Source organism: Oncorhynchus mykiss, chromosome 17 (assembly GCF_057628025.1).
Source record: "Oncorhynchus mykiss isolate SJ-2025 chromosome 17, ASM5762802v1, whole genome shotgun sequence".
Lineage (NCBI taxonomy): Eukaryota > Metazoa > Chordata > Actinopteri > Salmoniformes > Salmonidae > Oncorhynchus > Oncorhynchus mykiss.
In genome coordinates, this window is record NC_143038.1 from 71,300,074 (window position 1) to 71,325,167 (window position 25,094).

Sequence of the window (25,094 nt, forward strand, 5' to 3'; positions counted from 1 at the left end):
ATCAGAAACCACAGCTAATGAAGTCACTGAAACCCTTAACAAAGAGTTGCAGTCTGTTTTGGAATGGGTGGCCAGTAATAAACTGGTCCTGAACATCTCTAAAACTAAGAGCATTGTATTTGGTACAAATCATTCCTTAAGTGCTAGACCTCAGCTGAATCTGGTAATGAATGGTGTAGCTGATGAACAAGTTGAGGAGACTAAATTACTTGGTGTTACCTTAGATTGTGAACTGTCATGGTCAAAACATATAGATTCAATGGTTATAAAGATGGGGAGAGGCCGTAGTAAAGAGATGCTCTGATTTTTGACACCCCACTCCAGCACTCCACTTCTGCAGGCTCTAGTTTTGTCTAATCTTGATTATTGTCCAGTCATGTGGTCCAGTGCTGCAAGGAAAGACCTAGTTAAGCTGCAGCTGGCCCAGAACAGAGTGACACATTTTGCTCTTAATTATAATCAGAGGACTGATGTAAATGCTATGTATGCCAGTCTCTCTTGGCCAAGAGTTGAGGAGAGACTGACTACATCACTTCTTCTTTTTATAAGAAACATTAATGTGTTAAATCCCAAATTGTCTGCATAGTCAACTTACACACATCTCTGACACACACACTTACCACATCAGACATGCCACCAGGGGTCTTTTCACAGTCCCCAAATCCAGATCGAAATCAAGAAAACGTACAGTATTATATAGAGCCCTTAACCATTTCACAATCAACTTTTACCATCATATAGAGCCCTTATTGCATCGAACTCCCTTCCATCTCATATTGCTTAAATAAACAGCAAACTTGGTTTCAAAAAACAGATAAAGCAACCCCTCGTGGCACAACGCCTCTCCTCTACTGGACCTAGATAGTTTGTGTGTATGCGTTGATATGTAGGCTATGTGTGCCTTTAAAAAATGTATGTAGTTCTGTCCTTGAGCTGTTCTTGTCTAATGACGATCTGTATTATGTTGTTGTTGTTTCATTGTTCTGTGCTCTGTGTTCTGTGCTCTGTGCTCTGTGCTCTGTGCTCTGTGCTCTGTGTTCTGTGTTCTGTGTTCTGTGTTCTGTATGGATCCCAGGAAGAGTAGCTGCTGCTTTTGCAACAGTTAATGAGGACCCTAATAAAACCATCTCATTCTCAAACAAAGTTGGCGTAGTCACAAAATACCCCGTTAAAATTACACTCATAACGCACACAATTCTGTGAAATAAATAACGACAGGGTGGATTTGACATGAACAGTAAAAAGTAAACATGAGAGAAGGTTTACTCCAAAGTTAATGAAGTTTATTGAACTTTTAGAGCAGAATGTTGGTGTAGTTGAGCAGGGTCAGGGATGAATCTGGGTTCAATCTGCTCGAAGACCATGTTCCCTTTCAACCCATGATCTGTACAGGAAAGGAGACCAATTAAAATAGACACAGACATTCTCCCCCCCCAAATAATAATCAATATTGTGACAGAGACTGCGACACAAATTTAACAACAAAGAAATATGCAAAACAATGTGTCATCCATCTTGGGTATGTCATCTAATATAACATTAATGCCATAGACAAGCTTGGAGAGAAATAAAGTAATGTTCTTCTCCTGTCTCTAGCTCTACAGGACGTACCCCGTTCATCCAGCTGATGTAGGCAGACACACGGGTGAAGACGGTGGGCTTGCGGGTGGCGTTGCATCCAGAAGAGGAAACGAAGCTGGTCACACCGTGGACATAGTACTGACCGTTGACCTGGCAGTTCAGGGGGCCGCCAGAGTCTCCCTACAATGATGGAGAGAAAGAGAGAGAGAGAGAGAGAGAGAGAGAGAGAGCTTCCTCAGGACTGAGTTACCAATTTGTTATTCTTACTCATATTATTGTATAACATAAAGAGTCACTGGTTATTTTTATTTTCTAAACATGTAGCTAAACTATGATATAATTCCAATGATAAACAAATATAAAGTGAATCAAACATATCCAGTAAAACCAAGACAAATCATGTTACACCTCTTTGTGTAAGTTTTTACAGTTTTAGAAGGACATACGCAGAGTCATGGGTTCAAATCCCAAACCGATCGGTCTCCCCCCCCCTCCCCCTCCATTACACTGGTCTTACCTGGCAACCAGAGTTGGCTCCACCACCGGCACAGACCATGGTGGTCTTGACGGAAGATCCCCACCAGCTAGAGCTGGAGCAGGTTTGGTGGTCAACGCTGGGCAGCCAAGCCTGCTTCAGGCTGTTGGACAGAGAACCGCCGGCTACGGGAAGGACAGGGGGACACGTTAGAGGAGAAAACAGAACCGCCGGCTACAGGGAAGACAAGGGGACACGTTAGAGGAGATAACAGAACCGCCGGCTACAGGGAAGACAAGGGGACACGTTAGAGGAGATAACAGAACCGCCGGCTACAGGGAAGACAAGGGGACACGTTAGAGGAGATAACAGAACCGCCGGCTACAGGGAAGACAAGGGGACACGTTAGAGGAGATAACAGAACCACCGGCTACAGGGAAGACAAGGGGACACGTTAGAGGAGATAACAGAACCGCCGGCTACAGGGAAGACAAGGGGACACGTTAGAGGAGATAACAGAACCACCGGCTACAGGGAAGACAAGGGGACACGTTAGAGGAGATAACAGAACCGCCGGCTACAGGGAAGACTAGGGGACACGTTAGAGGAGATAACAGAACCACCGGCTACAGGGAAGACAAAGGGACATGTTAGAGGAGATAACAGAACCACCGGCTACAGGGAAGACAAGGGGACACGTTAGAGGAGATAACAGAACCACCGGCTACAGGGAAGACAAGGGGACACGTTAGAGGAGATAACAGAACCGCCGGCTACAGGGAAGACAAGGGGACACGTTAGAGGAGATAACAGAACTACCGGCTACAGGGAAGACAAGGGGACACGTTAGAGGAGATAACAGAACTACCGGCTACAGGGAAGACAAGGGGACACGTTAGAGGAGATAACAGAACCGCCGGCTACAGGGAAGACAAAGGGATGCTTTATTAGAATATGTGAAAAATAGTGACATTTATCCATTTTTGTTATATATCTCTTCAGCTGATAGTGTGGCACAGGGGATGCATTTAAGAGGAACAGGATATGAGAATTCAATATGGTTTCATTAGAACATTTACAAATAATGACACATAACCAACCATCTGTCGTCTCAGTTGACATATTAGATATAGCAGGTTGACTTTTAGTGTCACGAGTCTTGTCCTGGAGGCAAAACTGAGCGATTTCCCATTAGATAGGCCAGCTGCAAAGTTATAGTTGGCTATTGTAAAGATCCATAAAAACAAAATGTTATTTTTGGTCGTAATTTAAAGTTAGGGTTAGTTTCTAGTTTTAATGTCACATTCACAAGTACAGTGAAATAAATGCCTTTCTTGCAATCTCAAAACCCAATAATCCAATAATCAATAAAATACTAAAAATTACAAGGTAGAACAAAAACACCCAAGATATAACGAGGGTTAGGTACTAGGGTTATCATTTTTAAAATCAGATTTTATTACTCTGTTCCAGCTAGTGACCACTCTCCAGAGCAAGATTCATGACGAAAAAAACTAACCTGCTTAGTTAGTCACTTACATGCTTAAAACCTGTTAAGGATATGGCAGACATACGCCCCCTTTGGAGAGATTGGGTACCCCTAGTAAACTGGAAAAAAAAAATGTCAAAAATTGCTAATATATGCAAATAAAAATTATTATTGGATAGAAAACACTCTAAAGATTCTAAAACCGTTGGAATTATGTCTGTAAGTATAGCAGAACTCACAGGGCAGGCATTCTTCCAAACTAGTTTTTGTGGCCATGAAAGTTGGAGCAACTTTGACGTCATGGCCCCCACCCTTCCCAACCAGTTATGATTCTGGGGACACTTTCTATCTCTTCCGCTAGATGTCCTCTTTCATTAGAGCTTTGAATCGTTCAAATCCCGCGAGAATTGACCCTATGGGAGTGAAATTAGTGCGTGCCACGAGAGAATAGGCTGTGCGTATGGGCGCGAATTGGTCCCAGCCATTCCTTTGTTCCAGCACTCAAGAGAATGGCAGACGATGGCCGATTGAATTGAAGTTTGTTTTGCGTGTCTAAAACATCATAAAGCTTGCTTCTGCACTTAGTTTGACCTGTTTAGTCGACATATAATATGTAATTTTGAAGTTTTGATGCGCAACTTTTCCGGACCAGAGGACGTTTTGGGTGCATTTCAGCTGATGTTATTAGCAGTAGCTAATACAAAGACGCAAGACTTGAAACCAAACGATGTATTGGGTAAGTATGAAGCCTTCCAGAACATTCTGAACGAAGACCATCGAAGGTAAGGGAATATTTATGCTTAAATCTGTGTTTCTGTTGACTCCAATATTACGTGGAAATGTAGCTTGGAACTGAGCGCTGTCTCAGCATATGGAATAGTGTACGATTTCTGTAACGTTAAAAATAAATCTAACACAGCGGTTGCATAAAGAAGCAGTGTATCTTTCTAACTATATGTAGAACATGTATATTTAGTCAAAGTTTATGATGTCTATTTACGTTATCTTGCCGCGCTACATAGATTTCCTGCGGGCATTTTTGAGTAATTTCTGAACGTGAACTCACTGTAAATGGACATTTATGGATATAAATGGCATATTATTGAAAAAAGAAAATATGTACTGTGTAACATGTCATATTACTGTCATCTGATGAAGATTTTCAAAAGGTTAGTGAGCGATTTATTTTTTAATCCTGCGTTTGTTGATTGCATGTTTTGGCTATTGAAATGAGCTGTGTCTGGTGGTGGTTTTACATATATATGTGCTATGTTTTCGCCGTAAAACATTTTAGAAATCTGACTTGCTGGCTAGATGAACAAGGTGTTTATCTTTCATTTGAGCTATTGGACTTGTTAATGTGTGGAGGTTAAATATTTTTAAGAATATTTTTGCGTTCCATGCGCCACCGTTTCAGCTGAACGTGGGAGGGTTGATTCCCAATTGGGAACCAGTATTGTAGACAGGTTAAGACCAACTATAACCCCCCCCCCCCAAAAAAAAAACAAACAAATTTGTTAGCTCTGTTAGTGTCATTATCAGGGTTGTGGTTAGTTATGGGTAGTCTCTGGGATCTGTATGTAAAGTCAATGAAATGTTGAATGTGTTTGATGTTACATTGAGATAATAGGTTACTACTGACTCTGGGTGCGTCCCCATCCGGTGATGTAGCACGGGTTGTTGTTGGGCAGGATCTGGCCAGATGGAGGAAGAGCAGCCAGCTGGACAGCAGAGTTCAGGGAAGCCTCGGTGGACAGACGCAGCAGAGCGATGTCATTTCTAAGGAATAGAAGAGCGCTGTATCATACCTGAGGAGCAGAAGGTTATACATCTTCCTCACAGATTTCTGCACTTCCTCCTAAACTTTCTATTCTGTACTTATGCACTTTAACCCTAACATGGGTTAACCACTAGGAAGATAGTCTAGTGGTTAGAGCGACAGGTAGCCTAGTGGTTAGAGAGGCAGGTAGCCTAGTGGTTAGAGGAGGCAGGTAGTCTAGTGGTTAGAGTGGCAGGTAGTCTAGTGGTTAGAGAGGCAGGTAGTCTAGTGGTTAGAGGTGGCATGTAGTCTAGTGGTTAGAGTGGCAGGTAGCATAGTGGTTAGAGGACGCAGGTAGTCTAGTGGTTAGAGAGGCAGGTAGCCTAGTGGTTAGAGCCGGTAGGTAGTCTAGTGGTTAGAGTGGCAGGTAGCCTAGTGGTTAGAGTGGCAGGTAGCCTAGTGGTTAGAGGAGGCAGGTAGTCTAGTGGTTAGGGGAGGCAGGTAGCCTAGTGGTTAGAGTGTAGAGGAGGCAGGTAGCCTAGTGGTTAGAGCCAGCAGGTAGCCTAGTGGATAGAGGAGGCAGGTAGTCTAGTGGTTAGAGAGGCAGGTAGTCTAGTGGTTAGAGCCAGCAGGTAGCCTAGTGGATAGAGGAGGCAGGTAGTCTAGTGGTTAGAGAGGCAGGTAGTCTAGTGGTTAGAGCTGGCAGGTAGTCTAGTGGTTAGAGAGGCAGGTAGTCTAATAGTTAGAGGAGGCAGGTAGTCTAGTGGTTAGAGTGGCAGGTAGTCTAGTGGTTAGAGAAGCAGGTAGTCTAGTGGTTAGAGAGGCAGGTAGTCTAGTGGTTAGAGAGGCAGGTAGTCTAGTGGTTAGAGGAGGCAGGTAGTCTAGTGGTTAGAGTGGCAGGTAGTCTAGTGGTTAGAGGAGGCAGGTAGTCTAGTGGTTAAAGGAGGCAGGTAGTCTAGTGGTTAGAGCGGCAGGTAGCCTAGTGGTTAGAGGCGGCAGGTAGTCTAGTGGTTAGAGTGACAGGTAGTCTAGTGGTTAGAGGAGGCAGGTAGTCTAGTGGTTAGAGTGGCAGGTAGTCTAGTGGTTAGAGGCGGCAGGTAGCCTAGTGGTTAGAGTGTAGAGGAGGCAGGTAGTCTAGTGGTTAGAGTGTAGAGGCGGCAGGTAGCCTAGTGGTTAGAGAGGCAGGTAGTCTAGTGGTTAGAGAGGCAGGTAGTCTAGTAGTTAGAGAGGCAGAAAGTCTGGTGGTTAGAGTGTAGAGGAAGCAGGTAGCCTAGTGGTTAGAGTGGCAGGTAGTCTAGTAGTTAGAGAGGCAGGTAGTCTAGTGGTTAGAGCGGCAGGTAGCCTAGTGGTTAGAGAGGCAGGTAGCCTAGTGGTTAGAGCCGGCAGGTAGTCTAGAGGTTAGAGAGGCAGGTAGTCTAGTGGTTAGAGAGGCAGGTAGTCTAGTGGTTAGAGGAGGCAGGTAGTCTAGTGGTTAGAGTGGCAGGTAGTCTAGTGGTTAGAGGAGGCAGGTAGTCTAGTGGTTAGAGGAGGCAGGTAGTCTAGTAGTTAGAGAGGCAGATAGTCTGGTGGTTAGAGTCTAGAGGAGGCAGGTAGCCTAGTGGTTAGAGTGGCAGGTAGTCTAGTAGTTAGAGAGGCAGGTAGTCTAGTGGTTAGAGCGGCAGGTAGCCTAGTGGTTAGAGAGGCAGGTAGTCTAATAGTTAGAGGAGGCAGGTAGTCTAGTGGTTAGAGGAGGCAGGTAGTCTAGTGGTTAGAGAGGCAGGTAGTCTAATAGTTAGAGGAGGCAGGTAGTCTAGTAGTTAGAGGAGGCAGGTAGTCTAGTGGTTAGTGGAGGCAGGTAGCCTAGTGGTTAGAGGAGGCAGGTAGTCTAGTGGTTAGAGAGGCAGGTAGTCTAGTGGTTAGAGCTGGCAGGTAGTCTAGTGGTTAGAGAGGCAGGTAGTCTAATAGTTAGAGGAGGCAGGTAGTCTAGTGGTTAGAGTGGCAGGTAGTCTAGTGGTTAGAGAGGCAGGTAGTCTAGTGGTTAGAGAGGCAGGTAGTCTAGTGGTTAGAGAGGCAGGTAGTCTAGTGGTTAGAGGAGGCAGGTAGTCTAGTGGTTAGAGTGGCAGGTAGTCTAGTGGTTAGAGGAGGCAGGTAGTCTAGTGGTTAAAGGAGGCAGGTAGTCTAGTGGTTAGAGCGGCAGGTAGCCTAGTGGTTAGAGGCGGCAGGTAGTCTAGTGGTTAGAGTGACAGGTAGTCTAGTGGTTAGAGGAGGCAGGTAGTCTAGTGGTTAGAGTGGCAGGTAGTCTAGTGGTTAGAGGCGGCAGGTAGCCTAGTGGTTAGAGTGTAGAGGAGGCAGGTAGTCTAGTGGTTAGAGTGTAGAGGCGGCAGGTAGCCTAGTGGTTAGAGAGGCAGGTAGTCTAGTGGTTAGAGAGGCAGGTAGTCTAGTAGTTAGAGAGGCAGAAAGTCTGGTGGTTAGAGTGTAGAGGAAGCAGGTAGCCTAGTGGTTAGAGTGGCAGGTAGTCTAGTAGTTAGAGAGGCAGGTAGTCTAGTGGTTAGAGCGGCAGGTAGCCTAGTGGTTAGAGAGGCAGGTAGCCTAGTGGTTAGAGCCGGCAGGTAGTCTAGAGGTTAGAGAGGCAGGTAGTCTAGTGGTTAGAGAGGCAGGTAGTCTAGTGGTTAGAGGAGGCAGGTAGTCTAGTGGTTAGAGTGGCAGGTAGTCTAGTGGTTAGAGGAGGCAGGTAGTCTAGTGGTTAGAGGAGGCAGGTAGTCTAGTAGTTAGAGAGGCAGATAGTCTGGTGGTTAGAGTCTAGAGGAGGCAGGTAGCCTAGTGGTTAGAGTGGCAGGTAGTCTAGTAGTTAGAGAGGCAGGTAGTCTAGTGGTTAGAGCGGCAGGTAGCCTAGTGGTTAGAGAGGCAGGTAGTCTAATAGTTAGAGGAGGCAGGTAGTCTAGTGGTTAGAGGAGGCAGGTAGTCTAGTGGTTAGAGAGGCAGGTAGTCTAATAGTTAGAGGAGGCAGGTAGTCTAGTAGTTAGAGGAGGCAGGTAGTCTAGTGGTTAGTGGAGGCAGGTAGCCTAGTGGTTAGAGGAGGCAGGTATTCTAGTGGTCAGAGCGGCAGGTAACCTAGTGGTTAGAGGAGGCAGGTAGTCTAGTGGTTAGAGGAGGCAGGTAGTCTAGTGGTTAGAGGAGGCAGGTAGTCTAGTGGTCAGAGCGGCAGGTAACCTAGTGGTTAGAGGAGGCAGGTAGCCTAGTGGTTAGAGGAGGCAGGTATTCTAGTGGTTAGAGAAGGCAGGTAGCCTAGTGGTTAGAGGAGGCAGGTATTCTAGTGGTCAGAGCGGCAGGTAACCTAGTGGTTAGAGTGTTGAGCCAATGTAGAGGAGGCAGGTAGCCTAGTGGGTAGAGTGGCAGGTAGTCTAGTAGTTAGAGAGGCAGATAGTCTGGTGGTTAGAGTGTAGAGGAGGCAGGTAGCCTAGTGGTTAGAGTGGCAGGTAGTCTAGTAGTTAGAGAGGCAGGTAGTCTAATGGTTAGAGAGGCAGGTAGCCTAGTGGATAGAGGAGGCAGGTAGTCTAGTGGTTAGAGAGGCAGGTAGTCTAATAGTTAGAGGAGGCAGGTAGTCTAGTGGTTAGAGGAGGCAGGTAGTCTAGTGGTTAGAGAGGCAGGTAGTCTAATAGTTAGAGGAGGCAGGTAGTCTAGTAGTTAGAGGAGGCAGGTAGTCTAGTGGTTAGAGGAGGCAGGTAGCCTAGTGGTTAGAGGAGGCAGGTAGTCTAGTGGTCAGAGCGGCAGGTAACCTAGTGGTTAGAGGAGGCAGGTAGTCTAGTGGTCAGAGCGGCAGGTAACCTAGTGGTTAGAGTGTTGAGCCAATAACCGAAAGGTTGCTGGATCGAATCCTCCGGCTGACAAGGTAAAAAATCTGTCGTTCTGCCCCTGAACAAGGCAGTGAACTCACTGTTCCCCGGGTAGGCCGTCATTGAAAATAAGAATTTGTTCTTAACTGACTTTCCTATTTATATAAAGGTTTTTTTTTAAATAACAACAATTAAAAATACATTATTGTGGAATATCTACTAAATGCTAAGTATAGCTCTTGGGTCACTGTATTATAAACATACACAGCATCAAAAACATGTTTTAAAGAGCTTATATAGCTGCATCATGGTCTCCTTAGAATATATATATATATGTAAAGTGTGCCATTTTACCATTGTAGTTTAATGTAGTCATCTTGGCTGACATATTAGTTCTACTGCATGTCACTTGTGGTGACATAACATATATGTCACAGTAATGACATTATGTTTATAGTACACGTTTTTGAGGTACTGAACCATATTATACTAAAATTGCTATCAGTGAATGTCTCAGAATAAAATTATATATATATTAAAACAATACATTTTCAAATTTGAAAACAGGACGTACCCTGCAGCGATGTTGTTTGAGTTCCACCCATTGTGGATGTAGACTTTGCTGACGGTCATGATCTGCTCCTTACCCTCGTTGCTGTTCAGGTTGTGGTCTCCCAGAACCACACGCCAAGTCCTCTGGCTGAAGACACACACACGCAATAATACCTTGGTCACCTAGGAAGTCAGTTAGGAAGTCAGTTAGGAAGTCAGTTAGGAAGTCAGTTAGGAAGTCAGTTAGGAAGTCAGTTAGGAAGTCAGTTAGGAAGTCAGTTAGGAAGTCAGTTAGGAAGTCAGTTAGGAAGTCAGTTAGGAAGTCAGTTAGGAAGTCAGTTAGGAAGTCAGTTAGGAAGTCAGTTAGGAAGTCAGTTAGGAAGTCAGTTAGGAAGTCAGTTAGGAAGTCAGTTAGGAAGTCAGTTAGGAAGTCAGTTAGGAAGTCAGTTAGGAAGTCAGTTAGGAAGTCAGTTAGGAAGTCAGTTAGGAAGTCAGTTAGGAAGTCAGTTAGGAAGTCAGTTAGGAAGTCAGTTAGGAAGTCAGTTAGGAAGTCAGTTAGGAAGTCAGTTAGGAAGTCAGTTAGGAAGTCAGTTAGGAAGTCAGTTAGGAAGTCAGTTAGGAAGTCAGTTAGGAAGTCAGTTAGGAAGTCAGTTAGGAAGTCAGTTAGGAAGTCAGTTAGGAAGTCAGTTAGGAAGTCAGTTAGGAAGTCAGTTAGGAAGTCAGTTAGGAAGTTATGCAACATATACATATATATTATAGAGATCTTAAAGTTGGAATCTGTTGTGGTGAAACTTGCACTTCGTTGCACATCGTTACATCGTTGCACATCGTTACACATCGTTGCGAATCGTTACATCGTTACACATCGTTACATCGTTGCACGTCGTTACACATCGTTGCACATCGTTACACATCGTTACATTGTTACACATCGTTACATCGTTGCACATCGTTACACATCGTTGCACATCGTTACACATCGTTGCGAATCGTTACATCGTTACACATCGTTACATCGTTGCAAATCGTTACACATCGTTGCACATCGTTACACATCGTTACATTGTTACACATCGTTACATCGTTGCACATCGTTACATCGTTGCACATCGTTACATCGTTACACATCGTTACATCGTTGCACGTCGTTGCACATCGTTGCACATCGTTACATCGTTGCACATCGTTACATCGTTACACATCGTTACATCGTTGCACGTCGTTACACATTGTTACACATCGTTGCACATCATTACATCGTTACATCGTTGCACATCGTTACATCGTTACACATCGTTACACAACGTTACATCGTTACACATCGTTGCACATCGTTACATCGTTACATCGTTACACATCGTTACATCGTTACACATCGTTACATCATTACACATCGTTACATCGTTACATCGTTGGACATCGTTACATCATTGCACATCGTTACATCGTTACATCGTTACACATCGTTAGACATCGTTACACATTGTTAAATCGTTACACATTGTTAAATCGTTACACATCGTTACATCGTTGCACATCGATACACATTGTTACATTGTTACTTCATTGCACATCGTTACATCGTTGCACATCATTACATCGTTACATCGTTACACATCGTTGCACATCGTTACATCGTTACACATCGTTGCACATCGTTACATCGTTACACATCGTTGCACATCGTTACATCGTTACATCGCTGCACATCGTTACATCGTTATACATCGTTACACATCGTTACATCATTGCACATCGTTACATCGTTGCACATCGTTACACATCGTTACACATCGTTACACATCGTTACATCGTTGCACATCGTTACACATCGTTGCGAATCGTTACATCGTTACACATCGTTACATCGTTGCACATCGTTACACATCGTTGCACATCGTTACACATCGTTACATTGTTACACATCGTTACATCGTTGCACATCGTTACATCGTTGCACATCGTTACATCGTTACACATCGTTACATCGTTGCACGTCGTTGCACATCGTTACATCGTTGCACATCGTTACATCGTTACACATCGTTACATCGTTGCACGTCGTTACACATTGTTACACATCGTTGCACATCATTACATCGTTACATCGTTGCACATCGTTACATCGTTACACAACGTTACATCGTTACACATCGTTGCACATCGTTACATCGTTACATCGTTACATCGTTGGACATCGTTACATCATTGCACATCGTTACATCGTTACATCGTTACACATCGTTAGACATCGTTACACATTGTTAAATCGTTACACATTGTTAAATCGTTACACATCGTTACATCGTTGCACATCGTTACACATTGTTACATTGTTACTTCATTGCACATCGTTACATCGTTGCACATCATTACATCGTTACATCGTTACACATCGTTGCACATCGTTACATCGTTACACATCGTTGTACATCGTTACATCGTTACATCGCTGCACATCGTTACATCGTTATACATCGTTACACATCGTTACATCATTGCACATCGTTACATCGTTGCACATCGTTACACATCGTTACACATCGTTACATCGTTGCACATCGTTACATCGTTGCACATCGTTACATCATTGCACATCGTTACATCATTGCACATCGTTGCACATCGTTACATCGTTGCACATCGTTGCACATCGTTACATCGTTACATCGCTGCACATCGTTACATCGTTACATCGTTGCACATCGTTGCACATCGTTACATCGTTGCACATCGTTACACATCGTTACATCGTTGCACATCATTTCACATCGTTACATCGTTACATCGTTGCACATCGTTACATCGTTGCACATTGCTACATCGGTGCACATCGTTACATCGTTGCACATCGTTACATCGTTGCACATCGTTGCACATAATTTCACATCGTTACATCATTACATCGTTGCACATCGTTACATCATTGCACATCGTTACATCGTTGCACATCGTTACATCATTGCACATCGTTACATCGTTGCACATCGTTACATCATTGCACATCATTACATCATTGCACATCGTTACATCGTTGCACATCATTTCACATCGTTGCACATCGTTACATCGTTACATCATTGCACATAGTTGCACATCGTTGCACATCGTTACATCGTTGCTCATCGTTGCACATCGTTACATCGTTACATTGTTGCACATCGTTACATCGTTGCACATCATTACATCGTTGCACATCATTGCACGCTGAATAGAAATGCAGAGTATGAATTTTGTTTATCACAACGCTGGAAGCTCATCTCCTCCATTTGATAAAAAATATGTTTATCAAATGAGCCCAGGGCGACCAGGGGCACTGTGTTACCTATAGCAGATCTCAGCTTTAACCTAACGGCAAGCGACCTTGTCAAGAGGTTTCAGAGTTTCACTATAAAATCTAATGTCTTCCTTTGTCCAACCTGTCCACACAGTGAGCAGCAGTCATGACCCATCCTCTCCTGATCAGACTACCTCCACAGGTGTGGTAGTAGGAGCTGCCAGACAGGTACTGGAGAGAGATCTGAGGACAAGAGAGAAAGAGAGAGGTGAGAGGAGGATGTAAAAGATGAGAAGCAGAAGGGAGGAGAAAAATAAAAATAAAAATATTTACCAAAAAATATTTGACAAAAGTAGAAAAGTGTGTTTCATAGTATTAAACTATCAGGTGCAGCTACATCCTTGCCGGGTCCCAGGTCCCATGGCCAACTCCTCTAGTACAGAGGAACTGGGTGAAGCACAGAAAGAAAGATCTGGGCGCAGGCTAATGTTGACACCCAGAATCAAATCAGCTAGGCTGTCACGGGAGACTTCACCGGTGGAAACAGCCTGTTTTACTGCACAGAATGGTGATCACAGCAATCAGGCTGGTTCCATCAGGCTACGAGGGACTATTTTTTTATTTATCCTTAATTTAACTAGGCAAGTCAGTTAAGAACAAATTATTATTTACAATGAATGCCTGCCGGGGAACAGTGAGTTAACTGCCTTGTTCAGGGGCAGAACGACAGCCTAGGAACAGTGGGTTAACTGCCTTGTTCAGGGGTAGAACAACAGCCTAGGAACAGTGGGTTAACTGCCTTGTTCAGGGGTAGAACAACAGCCTAGGAACAGTGGGTTAACTGCCTTGTTCAGGGGTAGAACAACAGCCTAGGAACAGTGGGTTAACTGCCTTGTTCAGGGGTAGAACAACAGCCTAGGAACAGCGGGTTAACTGCCTTGTTCAGGGGTAGAACAACAGCCTAGGAACAGTGGGTTAACTGCCTTGTTCAGGGGTAGAACGACAGCCTAGGAACAGTGGGTTAACTGCCTTGTTCAGGGGCAGAACGACAGCCTAGGAACAGTGGGTTAACTGCCTTGTTCAGGGGTAGAACAACAGCCTAGGAACAGTGGGTTAACTGCCTTGTTCAGGGGTAGAACGACAGCCTAGGAACAGTGGGTTAACTGCCTTGTTCAGGGGCAGAACAACAGCCTAGGAACAGTGGGTTAACTGCCTTGTTCAGGGGCAGAACAACAGATTTTTACCTCATCGGGGATTCGATCCAGCAACCTTTTGGTTACTGGTCCAACACGCTAACCACTAGGCTACCTAACACCCCAAAGGAAAATGTTTTACCTGCCAGGGCCAGGAGTTGGGCTGGGCGACCTCGCCACCCACAACTCTTTGCTCAGCTCCATCTTCCAGGTATCTGGGCTGGGGAACCAGATTCTCAGACAGCACTGGGGACAGAGGAAATACAGTTGTATATGTATATAGAAAAAAAACAAACAGAAAACCAAGCCATGAGATCGAAGGAATTGTCCGTAGAGCTCTGAGACAGGATTGTGTCGGGTGCCAAAAAATTGTGAAGGGTACCAAATAAATTCTGCAGCATTGAAGGTCCCCAAGAACACAGTGGCCTCCAACATTCTAGTGGCCAGACGGAAACCACTCCTCAGTAAAAGGGACATGACAGACCATTTGGAGTTTGACAAAAGGCACCTAAGACTCTCAGACCATGGGACAAGTACACACCCCCCCCCCCCCCCCTCCCCACACTTCACATCCTAAAGTGCCACGTACACAGAAATGCTGGTTTTAGACAGCACTAAAAAGGCAGGGCAGGCCAGGGCTCATGATTGGAGTATTCATAGCATTGTGTAATGCAGTGTAGCGTATCTTGTTTTACACCATCCCAGCAGGGCGAAAGACTCGGGGCTGAGACAAAATAATTCGGTGTCTGAAGCCCGTAAAGCCCGGCTCTGGTGACGTCAATGGTAATAAACTAGTCCTGAACATATCTTAAACTAAAGGCAATATATTCGTTACAAATAATTCCCTAAGTTCTAGACCTCAGTTGAATCTGGTAGTGAATGACATTTACTGTAGAGTAAGTTGAGGAGACTAAACTTCTCGGTGTCATCTTAGACTGTAAATTGTCACGGTCAAGTTAAATAAATTGTTGTAAGGATTGGGAGAGGTCTGTCTGTGATAAAGAGATGCTCAACTTTTTTTTAACAACAAAGGTTCCTAGTTCAACGCTCTAACCACTAGGCTACCCTGCCGTGCTGTCAAATGCTGCAAAGAAGGACCTAGAAAAGCTGATGTCACCAGTATGCATGTTTGTCTCAAAGTAGAGGTTGACCGAGGGACCTTACAGATAATTGTATGTGTGGGGTACAGAGATGAGGTAGTCATTCAAAAATCATATTAAACACTATTATTGCACACAGAGTGTGAGTCCATGCAACTCGTTATGTGACTTGTTAAGCACATTTTTACTCCTGAAATTATTTAGGCTTGTCATAACAAAGAGTTTGAATACTTATTGACTCAAGACATTTCAGCATATCATTTTTTAATTAATTCGTCAAATTTTTGTAAAAACATAATTCCATTTTGACATTACGGTATAGGCCAGTGACCCAAACAAAAATCTACATTTAATCTGTATTAAATTCAGGCTGTAACAACGACAAAATGTGGAAAAAGTCAAGGGGTGTGAATACCTTCTGAAGGCACGTTAGCATGAGATTAGCTATATAAATGCACATTGTTGTCTTTGCACCATGGCAAAATGTGTAGAATTGTAGAAAGTTGGCTGTCCGTCCCCCCCTCCCGCTCAGACCTTCCGGTCCACTGGTCTCTCCCCTATTTGACCTGGTTAACCTAGTTAAGGTATATGTAACCTAGTTAAGGCATATGTATACTGTATGGTCTCTCCCCTATTTGACCTGGTTAACCTAGTTAAGGCATATGTAACCTAGTTAAGGCATATGTATACTGTATGGTCTCTCCCCTATTTGACCTGGTTAACCTAGTTAAGCCTTATGTAACCTAGTTAAGGCATATGTAACCTAGTTAAGCCATATGTAACCTAGTTAAGCCATATGTAACCTAGTTAAGCCATATGTAACCTAGTTAAGCCGTATGTAACCTAGTTAAGCCATATGTAACCTAGTTAAGCCATATGTAACCTAGTTAAGCCGTATGTAACCTAGTTAAGGCATATGTAACCTAGTTAAGCCATATGTAACCTAGTTAAGCCATATGTAACCTAGTTAAGCCGTATGTAACCTAGTTAAGGCATATGTAACCTAGTTAAGCCATATGTAACATAGTTAAGGCGTATGTAACCTAGTTAAGGCATATGTAACCTAGTTAAGCCATATGTAACCTAGTTAAGCCATATGTAACCTAGTTAAGCCATATGTAACCTAGTTAAGCCATATGTAACCTAGTTAAGCCATATGTAACCTAGTTAAGCCATATGTAACCTAGTTAAGCCATATGTAACCTAGTTAAGCCATATGTAACCTAGTTAAGCCATTTGTATACTTTAAGTAGTTATTTACATATGCGTGTAAGTCTGTAATGTCTATGTTAATGTTTTTAAATGTACTGTATGTAACCTGTAAGTATTTCGTTTGTAAAGGCTTTTCATTATGTGTCAGACCCCAGGAAGAAGAGATTTCACCATTGGCGTCGGCTAATGGGGATCCGAATAAAATCTAAATCTAGTCTATTAGTCTCAATCAGAGGGTGAATAAATACTCTGTGTAGAGATGGTTCATTTCTTCAAGGAGAGAGAGTGTAGAGATGGTTCATTTCTTCAAGGAGAGAGAGTATAGAGATGGTTAATTTCTTCAAGGAGAGAGAGTATAGAGATGGTTCATTTCATCAAGTAGAGAGAGTATAGAGATGGTTCATTTCTTCAAGGAGAGAGAGTATAGAGATGGTTCATTTCTTCAAGGAGAGAGAGTATAGAGATGGTTAATTTCTTCAAGGAGAGAGAGTGTAGAGATGGTTCATTTCTTCAAGGAGAGAGAGTATAGAGATGGTTCATTTCTTCAAGGAGAGAGAGTGTAGAGATGTTAATTTCTTACCCAGAGCTGCGAGAGCGCTCAACAGGACGAACCTCAGCATGTTTTCAGTCTGTCAGTGTCAGTCTGTCCTGATGGAATATTCCGGTCCCTGTTTTATACCCTCAGGAGACACGAGAACACCCAACCTGATGTATCTATGGTTACAAAATTCAAGTAACTTTCCCAAAATGCCACAGTTTTTCCAAAAATCCTGGTTGGAGGATTCCTGGAATCTGGAGTGAATAAGCTAGGACGGAATCTTCCACCCAGGATTTCTGAAAAACCTACATGTCTGGTCTGGACTGGCTGTGGTGTAGGTGTTTGTTCAATGTCAGGGTGGCGGCAGGTAACCACCTGTGTTCTGTACCACCATTATCTCACTATCCAAGGTCTTTGGCCTAGCCACGCCTCACCTCACCTCACCTCACATACAGTACCTGATGTTAGGGTTAGCAGATCCAGCTGTATTACTGTACAGTACTTGAGTTAAGGTTAGCAGATCCAGCTGTATTACTGTTCTGTACCTGAGGTTAGGGTTAGCAGATCCAGCTGTGTTACTGTTCTGTACCTGAGGTTAGGGTTAGCAGATCCAGCTGTGTTACTGTACAGTACCTGAGGTTAGGGTTATCAGATCCAGCTGTGTTACTGTACAGTACCTGGGTTAGGGCTAGCAGATCCAGCTGTGTTACTGTACAGTACCTGGTTTAGGGCTAGCAGATCCAGCTATGTTACTGTACAGTACCTGGGTTAGGGCTAGCAGATCCAGCTATGTTACTGTACAGTACCTGACGTAGGGTTAGCAGATCCAGCTGTATTCCTGTACAGTACCTGGGTTAGGGTTATCAGATCCAGCTGTGTTACTGTACAGTACCTGGGTTAGGGCTAGCAGATCCAGCTGTGTTACTGTACAGTACCTGGGTTAGGGCTAGCAGATCCAGCTATGTTACTGTACAGTACCTGACGTAGGGTTAGCAGATCCAGCTGTATTCCTGTACAGTACCTGGGTTAGGGTTATCAGATCCAGCTGTGTTACTGTACAGTACCTGATGTAGGGTTAGCAGATCCAGCTGTGTTACTGTACAGTACCTGAGGTTAGGGCTAATAGATCCAGCTGTGTTACTGTTAGGTGGGTTGTTCCAGGAACATTGCCTTATCTCGTGTAATTATTGGAAAATATTACTGTTTTTAAAGGTGTTGGAGATAAAATACAAGTTTTTATGAAATGTTTGAAATACTCTGTACACTTCAAAAAACAAAAAGGCTCCAGTGTGGTTTATTGTCAAGATTGCAAACCCTCGGGTTTGTTTTTCATGTGGGTATTTCTGTTTGCTTTTTGCTTATCTCGCGCTGATAATAACAGCTGCAGCTGTTCCATTCTACACCTTGTCTTGCCAATCTGAAAGTACAGCACACCTACGTCCCAAATTACATTTGATCCCCACTTTAGTGCACAGAATAGGGTGTGATTTGGGACACATCCCCCTACACCCTGGTCGAGCCAAACCAGCAGACAGGAGGAGGTCAGGAGGGGTGTTCCTGCCTCCTGAGGGTATAAAACAGGGTCAGAAATATCCCATCAGGAAAGACTGACACTAACAGACTGAAAACATGCTGAGGTTCGTCTTGTTGAGCGCTCTCGCAGCCCTGGGTAAGAACTGTACCTCTTCCAGACATTCTCTCTGTCTGTCTTTTTCTACCAGACACTCTCTCGGTCTGTCTTTTTCTACCAGAAACTCTCTCTGTCTGTCTTTTTCTACCAGACACTCTCTCTGTCTGTCTTTTTCTACCAGACACTCTCTCTGTCTGTCTTTTTCTACCAGACACTCTCTCTGTCTGTCTTTTTCTACCAGACACTCTCTCTGTCTGTCTTTTTCTACCAGACACTCTCTCTGTCTGTCTTTTTCTACCAGACACTCTCTCTGTCTGTCTTTTTCTACCAGACACTCTCTCTGTCTGTCTTTTTCTTCCAGACACTCTCTCTGTCTGTCTTTTTCTACTAGACACTCTCTCTGTCTGTCTTTTTCTACCAGACACTCTCTCTGTCTGTCTTTTTCTACCAGACACTCTCTCGGTCTGTCTTTTTCTTCCAGACACTCTCTCTGTCTGTCTTTTTCTACCAGACACTCTCTCTGTCTGTCTTTTTCTACCAGACACTCTCTCGGTCTGTCTTTTTCTACCAGACACTCTCTCTGTCTGTCTTTTTCTACCAGACACTCTCTCTGTCTGTCTTTTTCTACCAGACACTCTCTCTGTCTGTCTTTTTCTTCCAGACACTCTCTCTGTCTGTCTTTTTCTACCAGACACTCTCTCTGTCTGTCTTTTTCTACCAGACACTCTCTCTGTCTGTCTTTTTCTACCAGACACTCTCTCGGTCTGTCTTTTTCTTCCAGACACTCTCTCGGTCTGTCTTTTTCTACCAGACACTCTCCCCCGTTCACACTCACTCTCTTTTCTTATTCAGACTCTCTTCCTCTTCCTCCCTCTCCATTTTCTCAATTTCCTTGTGTCTCGTTCTCTCTCTCTCTCTCTCTCTCTCTTTGAGTACGTACAGCATCCAGAAGAAATCTACTTTTTTAACAATTACCCCTTGTAACCTCCTGCAGTGCTGGCTATGGATCTGGAGCCACAGCCCAGATACCTGGAAGAGGTTCCTGAGCAGAGAGTTGTGGGTGGTGAGGTCGCCCAGCCCAACTCCTGGCCCTGGCAGGTAAAACATTAGCCTGATCCCAGGACTGTGCTATATGTGCTTCAGCCAACTCTTCGATACTCCACTTGTAATAGGAGTTGGCTGTGATACATACAGATCTGGGACCAGGCAACAACACCAAAAATATGACTTTTACTTGAATTAAACTGTGAGCACCAGACCTAGGTGGAAAAATATTTGTATTTAGTAGTATATTTGAAAATACTAACTTTTAAATACTCAAGGTAGTTGAATATACACTGAGTATACAAAACATTAAGAACACCTTCCTAATATTAAGTTGGCACACCTTTCATGCTCTCAGAACAGCCTCAATTTGCCGGGACATTGGAATCTACCAGGTGTCCAAAGTGTTCCACAGGGAAGCTGGTCCATGTTGATTCCAATGCTTCCCACAGCAGGGTTTCCTAATGTTTTGTACACTCAGTTGTACTTTATTTAGAGTTTCAACTAAAATGGTTAGATTGCGTTTGATGTTCAAATAGAGGTCTCAGAAAAAAACAAATAATATTTGAAGGTATTTTGAGTACCTCTCAGAAAACTCGATTATATTTTTAAGTTATTTTAATATATGCAAGTTATTTGAAAACAACCCGCCAAAAGATATGTATGTGATAATTGCCAAATATTTGATGTGGAAACAAACACTACAATAGTTAGTTGAATTAGTCAAAATAGATGACAATTAGCAGATGGTTTATGGCTCTTAGACATTCATCTTAGTATAGCCTATAGCCTTGAATCAAATACATGAGGGACATTGAATCACCTCAACATTAACAAACAATTAATAATCATTAATTGTTGATCATTATTGTTGATCATTGTTGATCATTGGATATTGCTCTCCATAATAATGAAGTTACCACAACAGTCCCTATTCCTCTTGTCTACTGTGGTTACTAAAACTCTCAGCTCATTGAGATGCAATTAAAATGTATCATGTTACTAAAATTATGCTTCAAAAGTAATTACAGTTGTATTATACAGGCACAACAACAGTTTCTATGTTAAATGTTACTGAGAATGCTAACAGCAACAAAATATGGCTATGGAACATTGAAAGGAAACTAAATATCCCAAAACTAGCTTCATCAATCAGCTACAGCCAAGGTAGGTGGAAAATTGTGTTAGTTTGTATCCATACTATGCTTTTAAAGATGGTATAGTCACAGTGTGTTTGAAACAAGAAAATATACCCTCAGGGGGACAAATAGTTTTCGTAGTTGTTTTTTGCTAAGCATCCAACTTCCTGTTTGCAAATGGCTTTGAATTTCTCTGCAGTATTTTCAGGTATTAAAAAAAAATTAATTGCAGCTTTCGACCTTTTTCAATGGCACGTTGAAAGTCATACAGTAGTTGAGCATCACAACGTATTTATACTTCTCTGTACAAAATATCATTGGTTAATTGGTTTGACTTAATTATGTACACCTCAAATAAAATAAAATACAATTTTATTTGTCACATACACCTGGTCAGCAGATGTTAGACTGTGACATCGGGTGGTGTAGGTGTCCTCACCTGGGGCAATGGACATTTACAGAACGTTCAGCTAGAAATGCATTGTGTAGATCCAATACGACGGTCAGATAGATTGGAATAGTATAGGAGATTGTGAATGCTCTATTCATTTTATTTCTTTATTATTAGTAGTAATATTTTGTATTTTACCCCCCCTTTTTCTCCCTAATTTCGATCGTGTCTCATCGCTGCAACTCCCCAACGGGCTCAGGAGGCGAAGGTGGAGGTGCTTCCTCCGAAACATGACCCATCAAACCGCACTTCCCCGACCACTTAACCCGGGAAACCAGCCGCACCAATGTGTCGGAGGAAACACCGTTCAACTGACGACTGAGGTCATCCTGCAGGCGCCCGGCCCTCCACAAGGAGTCGCTAGAGCGAGATGAGCCAAATAAAGACCCCCCCGGGCAAACCCTCCCCTAACCCGGACGACGCTGGGCCAATTGTTCGCCGCCTCATTGGTCTCCCAGGTCACGGCCGGCTGCAACACAGTCCGGGATCGAACCCGGGTCTGTAGTGACGCCTCAAGCACTACGATGCAATGCCTTAGACCGCTGCGCCACTTGGGAGGCCTTGTCTTCTCATTTTTAACATCCTCCTCTCACCTCTCTCTCTTTCTCTCTTGTCCTCAGATCTCTCTCCAGTACAAGTCTGGCAGCTCCTACTACCACACCTGTGGAGGTAGTCTGATCAGGAGAGGATGGGTGATGACTGCTGCTCACTGTGTGGACAGGTTGGACAAAGGAAGACATTATAGAATAACTACATTTTTTCCAAGAGTTAACTTTACACAAATAAATAACAGCCCAAATACACAGATACAAATACAGTATACAAGATAAATAGCAAGTTTTTTGGGGGAATTTTGATTCAAATGCCATTTATAGAATATGGACGTGACTTCCTAGGTGACCAAGGTATTATTGCGTGTGTGTGTGTGTGTGTGTGCAGCCAGAGGACATGGCGTGTGGTTCTGGGAGACCACAACCTGAACACCAACGAGGGTAAGGAGCAGATCATGACCGTCAACAAAGTCTACATCCACAACTTGTGGAACTCAAACAGCGTTGCTGCAGGGTACGGAACTCATTTGTAATCGATTGTTATTTGTGTTTAAATTGCGTCAACAGTTGGTTTTGAATTGAACTACACTAGTTAAATGTCTCTATTTTTTTGTTGACAGATTCTAATGATACCATTTTATTACATCTTAAAAATAAGTGTTCTGTAGTATGTTTATAATAACAATTACCTGGAGAATGATCCTAGTGTTACGTAGATGTGTTAGGGGTTGAAGCACCGAAGAACAGGAAGAAGGTTAGGAGGCAGTATGTAAGAAAGATTTACGACTTGAGGTGAAAATGAAGCCTCCTGAACATGTGCTTCTGTTTCTCAGAAATGACATTGTGTACCTAATCTCAGCTCGTTACCTGTATAAAACACACCTGGGAGCCAGAAATCTTTCTGATTGAGAGGGCGTTAAATACTTATTTCCCTCATTAAAATGCAAATCAATTTATAACACTTTTGACATGAGTTTTTCTGGATTCTTCTGTTTTTATTCTGTCTCTCACTGTTCAAATAAACCCACCATTAAAATCATAGACGGATCATGTCTTTGTCAGTGGGCCAACGTACAAAATCAGCAGGGGATCAAGTACCTTTTTCCCTCACTGGATAACCCGAAGATGTATAACCTTCTATTCCTTAGATATGACATCGCTCTGCTGCGTCTGGACACCGAGGCTACCCTGAACTCTGCTGTCCAGCTGGCTGCTCTTCCTCCATCTGGCCAGATCCTGCCCAACAACAACCCGTGCTACATCACCGGATGGGGACGCACCTCCAGTGAGTTGCATAAGTAGCTAACAGTAACTGAACTTGTAAATGCTTTTGGGTTAATATTTGTACATTTATATTTGTGTCTTAGTTTATAGTTTTTTTTTCTCTAGAAGTTGATCTAGCCATATGATTCCCATCCTGTTTCCTCCTCTAACGTGTCCCCTTGTCTTCCCTGTAGCCGGCGGTTCTGTTATCTCCTCTAACGTGTCCCCCTGTCCTTCCCTGTAGCCGGCGGTTCTGTTTTCTCCTCTAACGTGTCCCCCTGTCCTTCCCTGTAGCCGGCGGTTCTGTTATCTCCTCTAACGTGTCCCCCTGTCCTTCCCTGTAGCCGGTGGTTCTGTTATCTCCTCTAACGTGTCCCCTTGTCTTCCCTGTAGCCGGCGGTTCTGTTATCTCCTCTAACGTGTCCCCTTGTCTTCCCTGTAGCCGGTGGTTCTGTTTTCTCCTCTAATGTGTCCCCCTGTCCTTCCCTGTAGCCGGCGGTCCTCTGTCCAACAGCCTGAAGCAGGCTTGGCTGCCCAGCGTTGACCACCAGACCTGCTCCAGCTCTAGCTGGTGGGGATCTACCATCAAGACCACCATGGTCTGTGCCGGTGGCGCAGCCAACTCTGGTTGCAATGTAAGACCAGTCTAATGGAATAATTGGGTTGAATATTGCAGTCAATTGGGGTGGGGTGGGGGGGGGGGGTTGTTCCAGGGTTTGAGCCTGCAACCCTGTCTCTCTCGTTCCAACATCTTACCAGTTCTCTTAGTGGTGTACTGCTGAGGACTACAACATGTTATTGAATTAATAGATTATATTTCTTTATAATTTAGATGATGTCATTGCTTACTTATTTAGAACTGGAAAAAAATAAATCATTGATGTGTTGTAAGTATCTTGCCCTGGTCTCAGTCCTGAGGAAGCTCTCTCTCTCTCTGTCTCTCTCTCTCTCTCTGTCTCTCTCTCTCTCTCTCTCTCGCTCTCTCTCTCTCTCTGTCTCTCTCTCTGTCTCTCTCTCTGTCTCTCTCTCTCTCTCTCTCTTTCTCTACCCCTTCCATATCTCTCTCTCTCTCTCTCTCTCTCTCTCTCTCTCTCTCTCTCTCTCTCTCTCTCTCTCTCTCTCTCTCTCTCTCTCTCTCTCTCTCTCTCTCTCTCTCTCTCTCTCCCTCTCTCTCCATCATTGTAGGGAGACTCTGGCGGCCCCCTGAACTGCCAGGTCAACGGTCAGTACTATGTCCACGGTATTGCCAGCTTCGTTTCCAGCGCCGGATGCAACGCCACCCGCAAGCCCACCGTCTTCACCCGTGTGTCTGCCTACATCAGCTGGATGAACGGGGTACGTCCTGTAGAGCTAGGGACAGGAGAAGAACATTACTTTATTTCTCTCCAAGCTTGTCTATGTTATGCATATTTTAATTTGTCAAATTGGTGTCCGTCTCAGTAACAATATTGACTGTATTTTGGGCAAACGTCGGAATGCCGGTCTAATTAATTGTCTGTCCTTTCCTCTACAGATCATGGGTTGAAAGGGAACGTGGTCATCGAGCACAACCCAGCTCAATTTAATTTACATTCTGCTCTTTAAAGTTAAATAAACGTACACATTTTCAGTAAACCTGTTGTCTTGTCTACGTGTAACAAGTCAAATCTATCTCTATGTTATTCTCCACTTTAAGATATCATATGTAAATGGATCAGAGTCGTGATAGGGTTAAACATGAGCACAGTTTTGAGTAAATTTCCCTTGGCAGTACCAATGATTTATGTATACACTAGATGACGTATAGGGGGCTCTGTTTTGAAGCCACCGTGCCTTCATCTTGAAACTCCCACCACCAGTGTAAAAATAGTTAGGAGATATAGAAATGCTTTTATTAATATCTACATTTGTTTTTGCCTAATTTATTATATTATAGACACATTAATGCATACTTTTAAATTATATTATGTCCCCACTACAACAACAAAATACTTCAATAAATGTAATTTTGTCCTTGAAACATTTCATTGAAATACTGAAGATTTCAAA

At 43.5% G+C, this 25,094-nt stretch overlaps 2 protein-coding genes across 2 annotated transcripts; one reads left to right on the top strand and one right to left on the bottom strand.

The window, feature by feature from the left end:
• Positions 1-1,261: 1,261 nt before the first annotated feature.
• LOC110495200 (elastase-1) lies at positions 1,262-17,369 on the bottom strand. Its single transcript, XM_036950913.2, has 8 exons — positions 17,031-17,369; positions 14,281-14,384; positions 13,088-13,188; positions 9,691-9,816; positions 5,188-5,324; positions 2,099-2,241; positions 1,612-1,761; positions 1,262-1,384 (listed from the first exon to the last, which is right to left on the bottom strand). Exons 1-8 carry the CDS (start codon positions 17,068-17,070, stop codon positions 1,373-1,375), a joined length of 813 nt encoding a protein of 270 aa, XP_036806808.2. The 5' UTR covers positions 17,071-17,369; the 3' UTR covers positions 1,262-1,372.
• Positions 17,370-18,442: 1,073 nt separating this feature from the next.
• Positions 18,443-24,680, top strand: LOC110494786 (chymotrypsin like elastase 1). Its single transcript, XM_036950914.2, has 8 exons — positions 18,443-18,657; positions 19,613-19,716; positions 21,873-21,973; positions 22,192-22,317; positions 22,952-23,088; positions 23,559-23,701; positions 24,252-24,401; positions 24,580-24,680. Exons 1-8 carry the CDS (start codon positions 18,618-18,620, stop codon positions 24,589-24,591), a joined length of 813 nt encoding a protein of 270 aa, XP_036806809.1. The 5' UTR covers positions 18,443-18,617; the 3' UTR covers positions 24,592-24,680.
• Positions 24,681-25,094: the final 414 nt, after the last annotated feature.

Excerpts from the sequence above, each read along its gene's own strand:
- LOC110495200 (XM_036950913.2), bottom strand. The coding sequence starts at position 17,070 with ATGCTGAGGTTCGTCCTGTTGAGCGCTCTCGCAGCTCTGG. Across the intron at positions 14,385-17,030 it reads GAGCGCTCTCGCAGCTCTGG|TGCTGTCTGAGAATCTGGTT; the intron begins GTAAGAAATTAA and ends CTCTGTCCCCAG. Across the intron at positions 5,325-9,690 it reads TCAAACAACATCGCTGCAGG|AAATGACATCGCTCTGCTGC; the intron begins GTACGTCCTGTT and ends TCTATTCCTTAG.
- LOC110494786 (XM_036950914.2), top strand. The coding sequence starts at position 18,618 with ATGCTGAGGTTCGTCTTGTTGAGCGCTCTCGCAGCCCTGG. Across the intron at positions 23,089-23,558 it reads CGGATGGGGACGCACCTCCA|CCGGCGGTCCTCTGTCCAAC; the intron begins GTGAGTTGCATA and ends CCTTCCCTGTAG. Across the intron at positions 23,702-24,251 it reads CAGCCAACTCTGGTTGCAAT|GGAGACTCTGGCGGCCCCCT; the intron begins GTAAGACCAGTC and ends CCATCATTGTAG.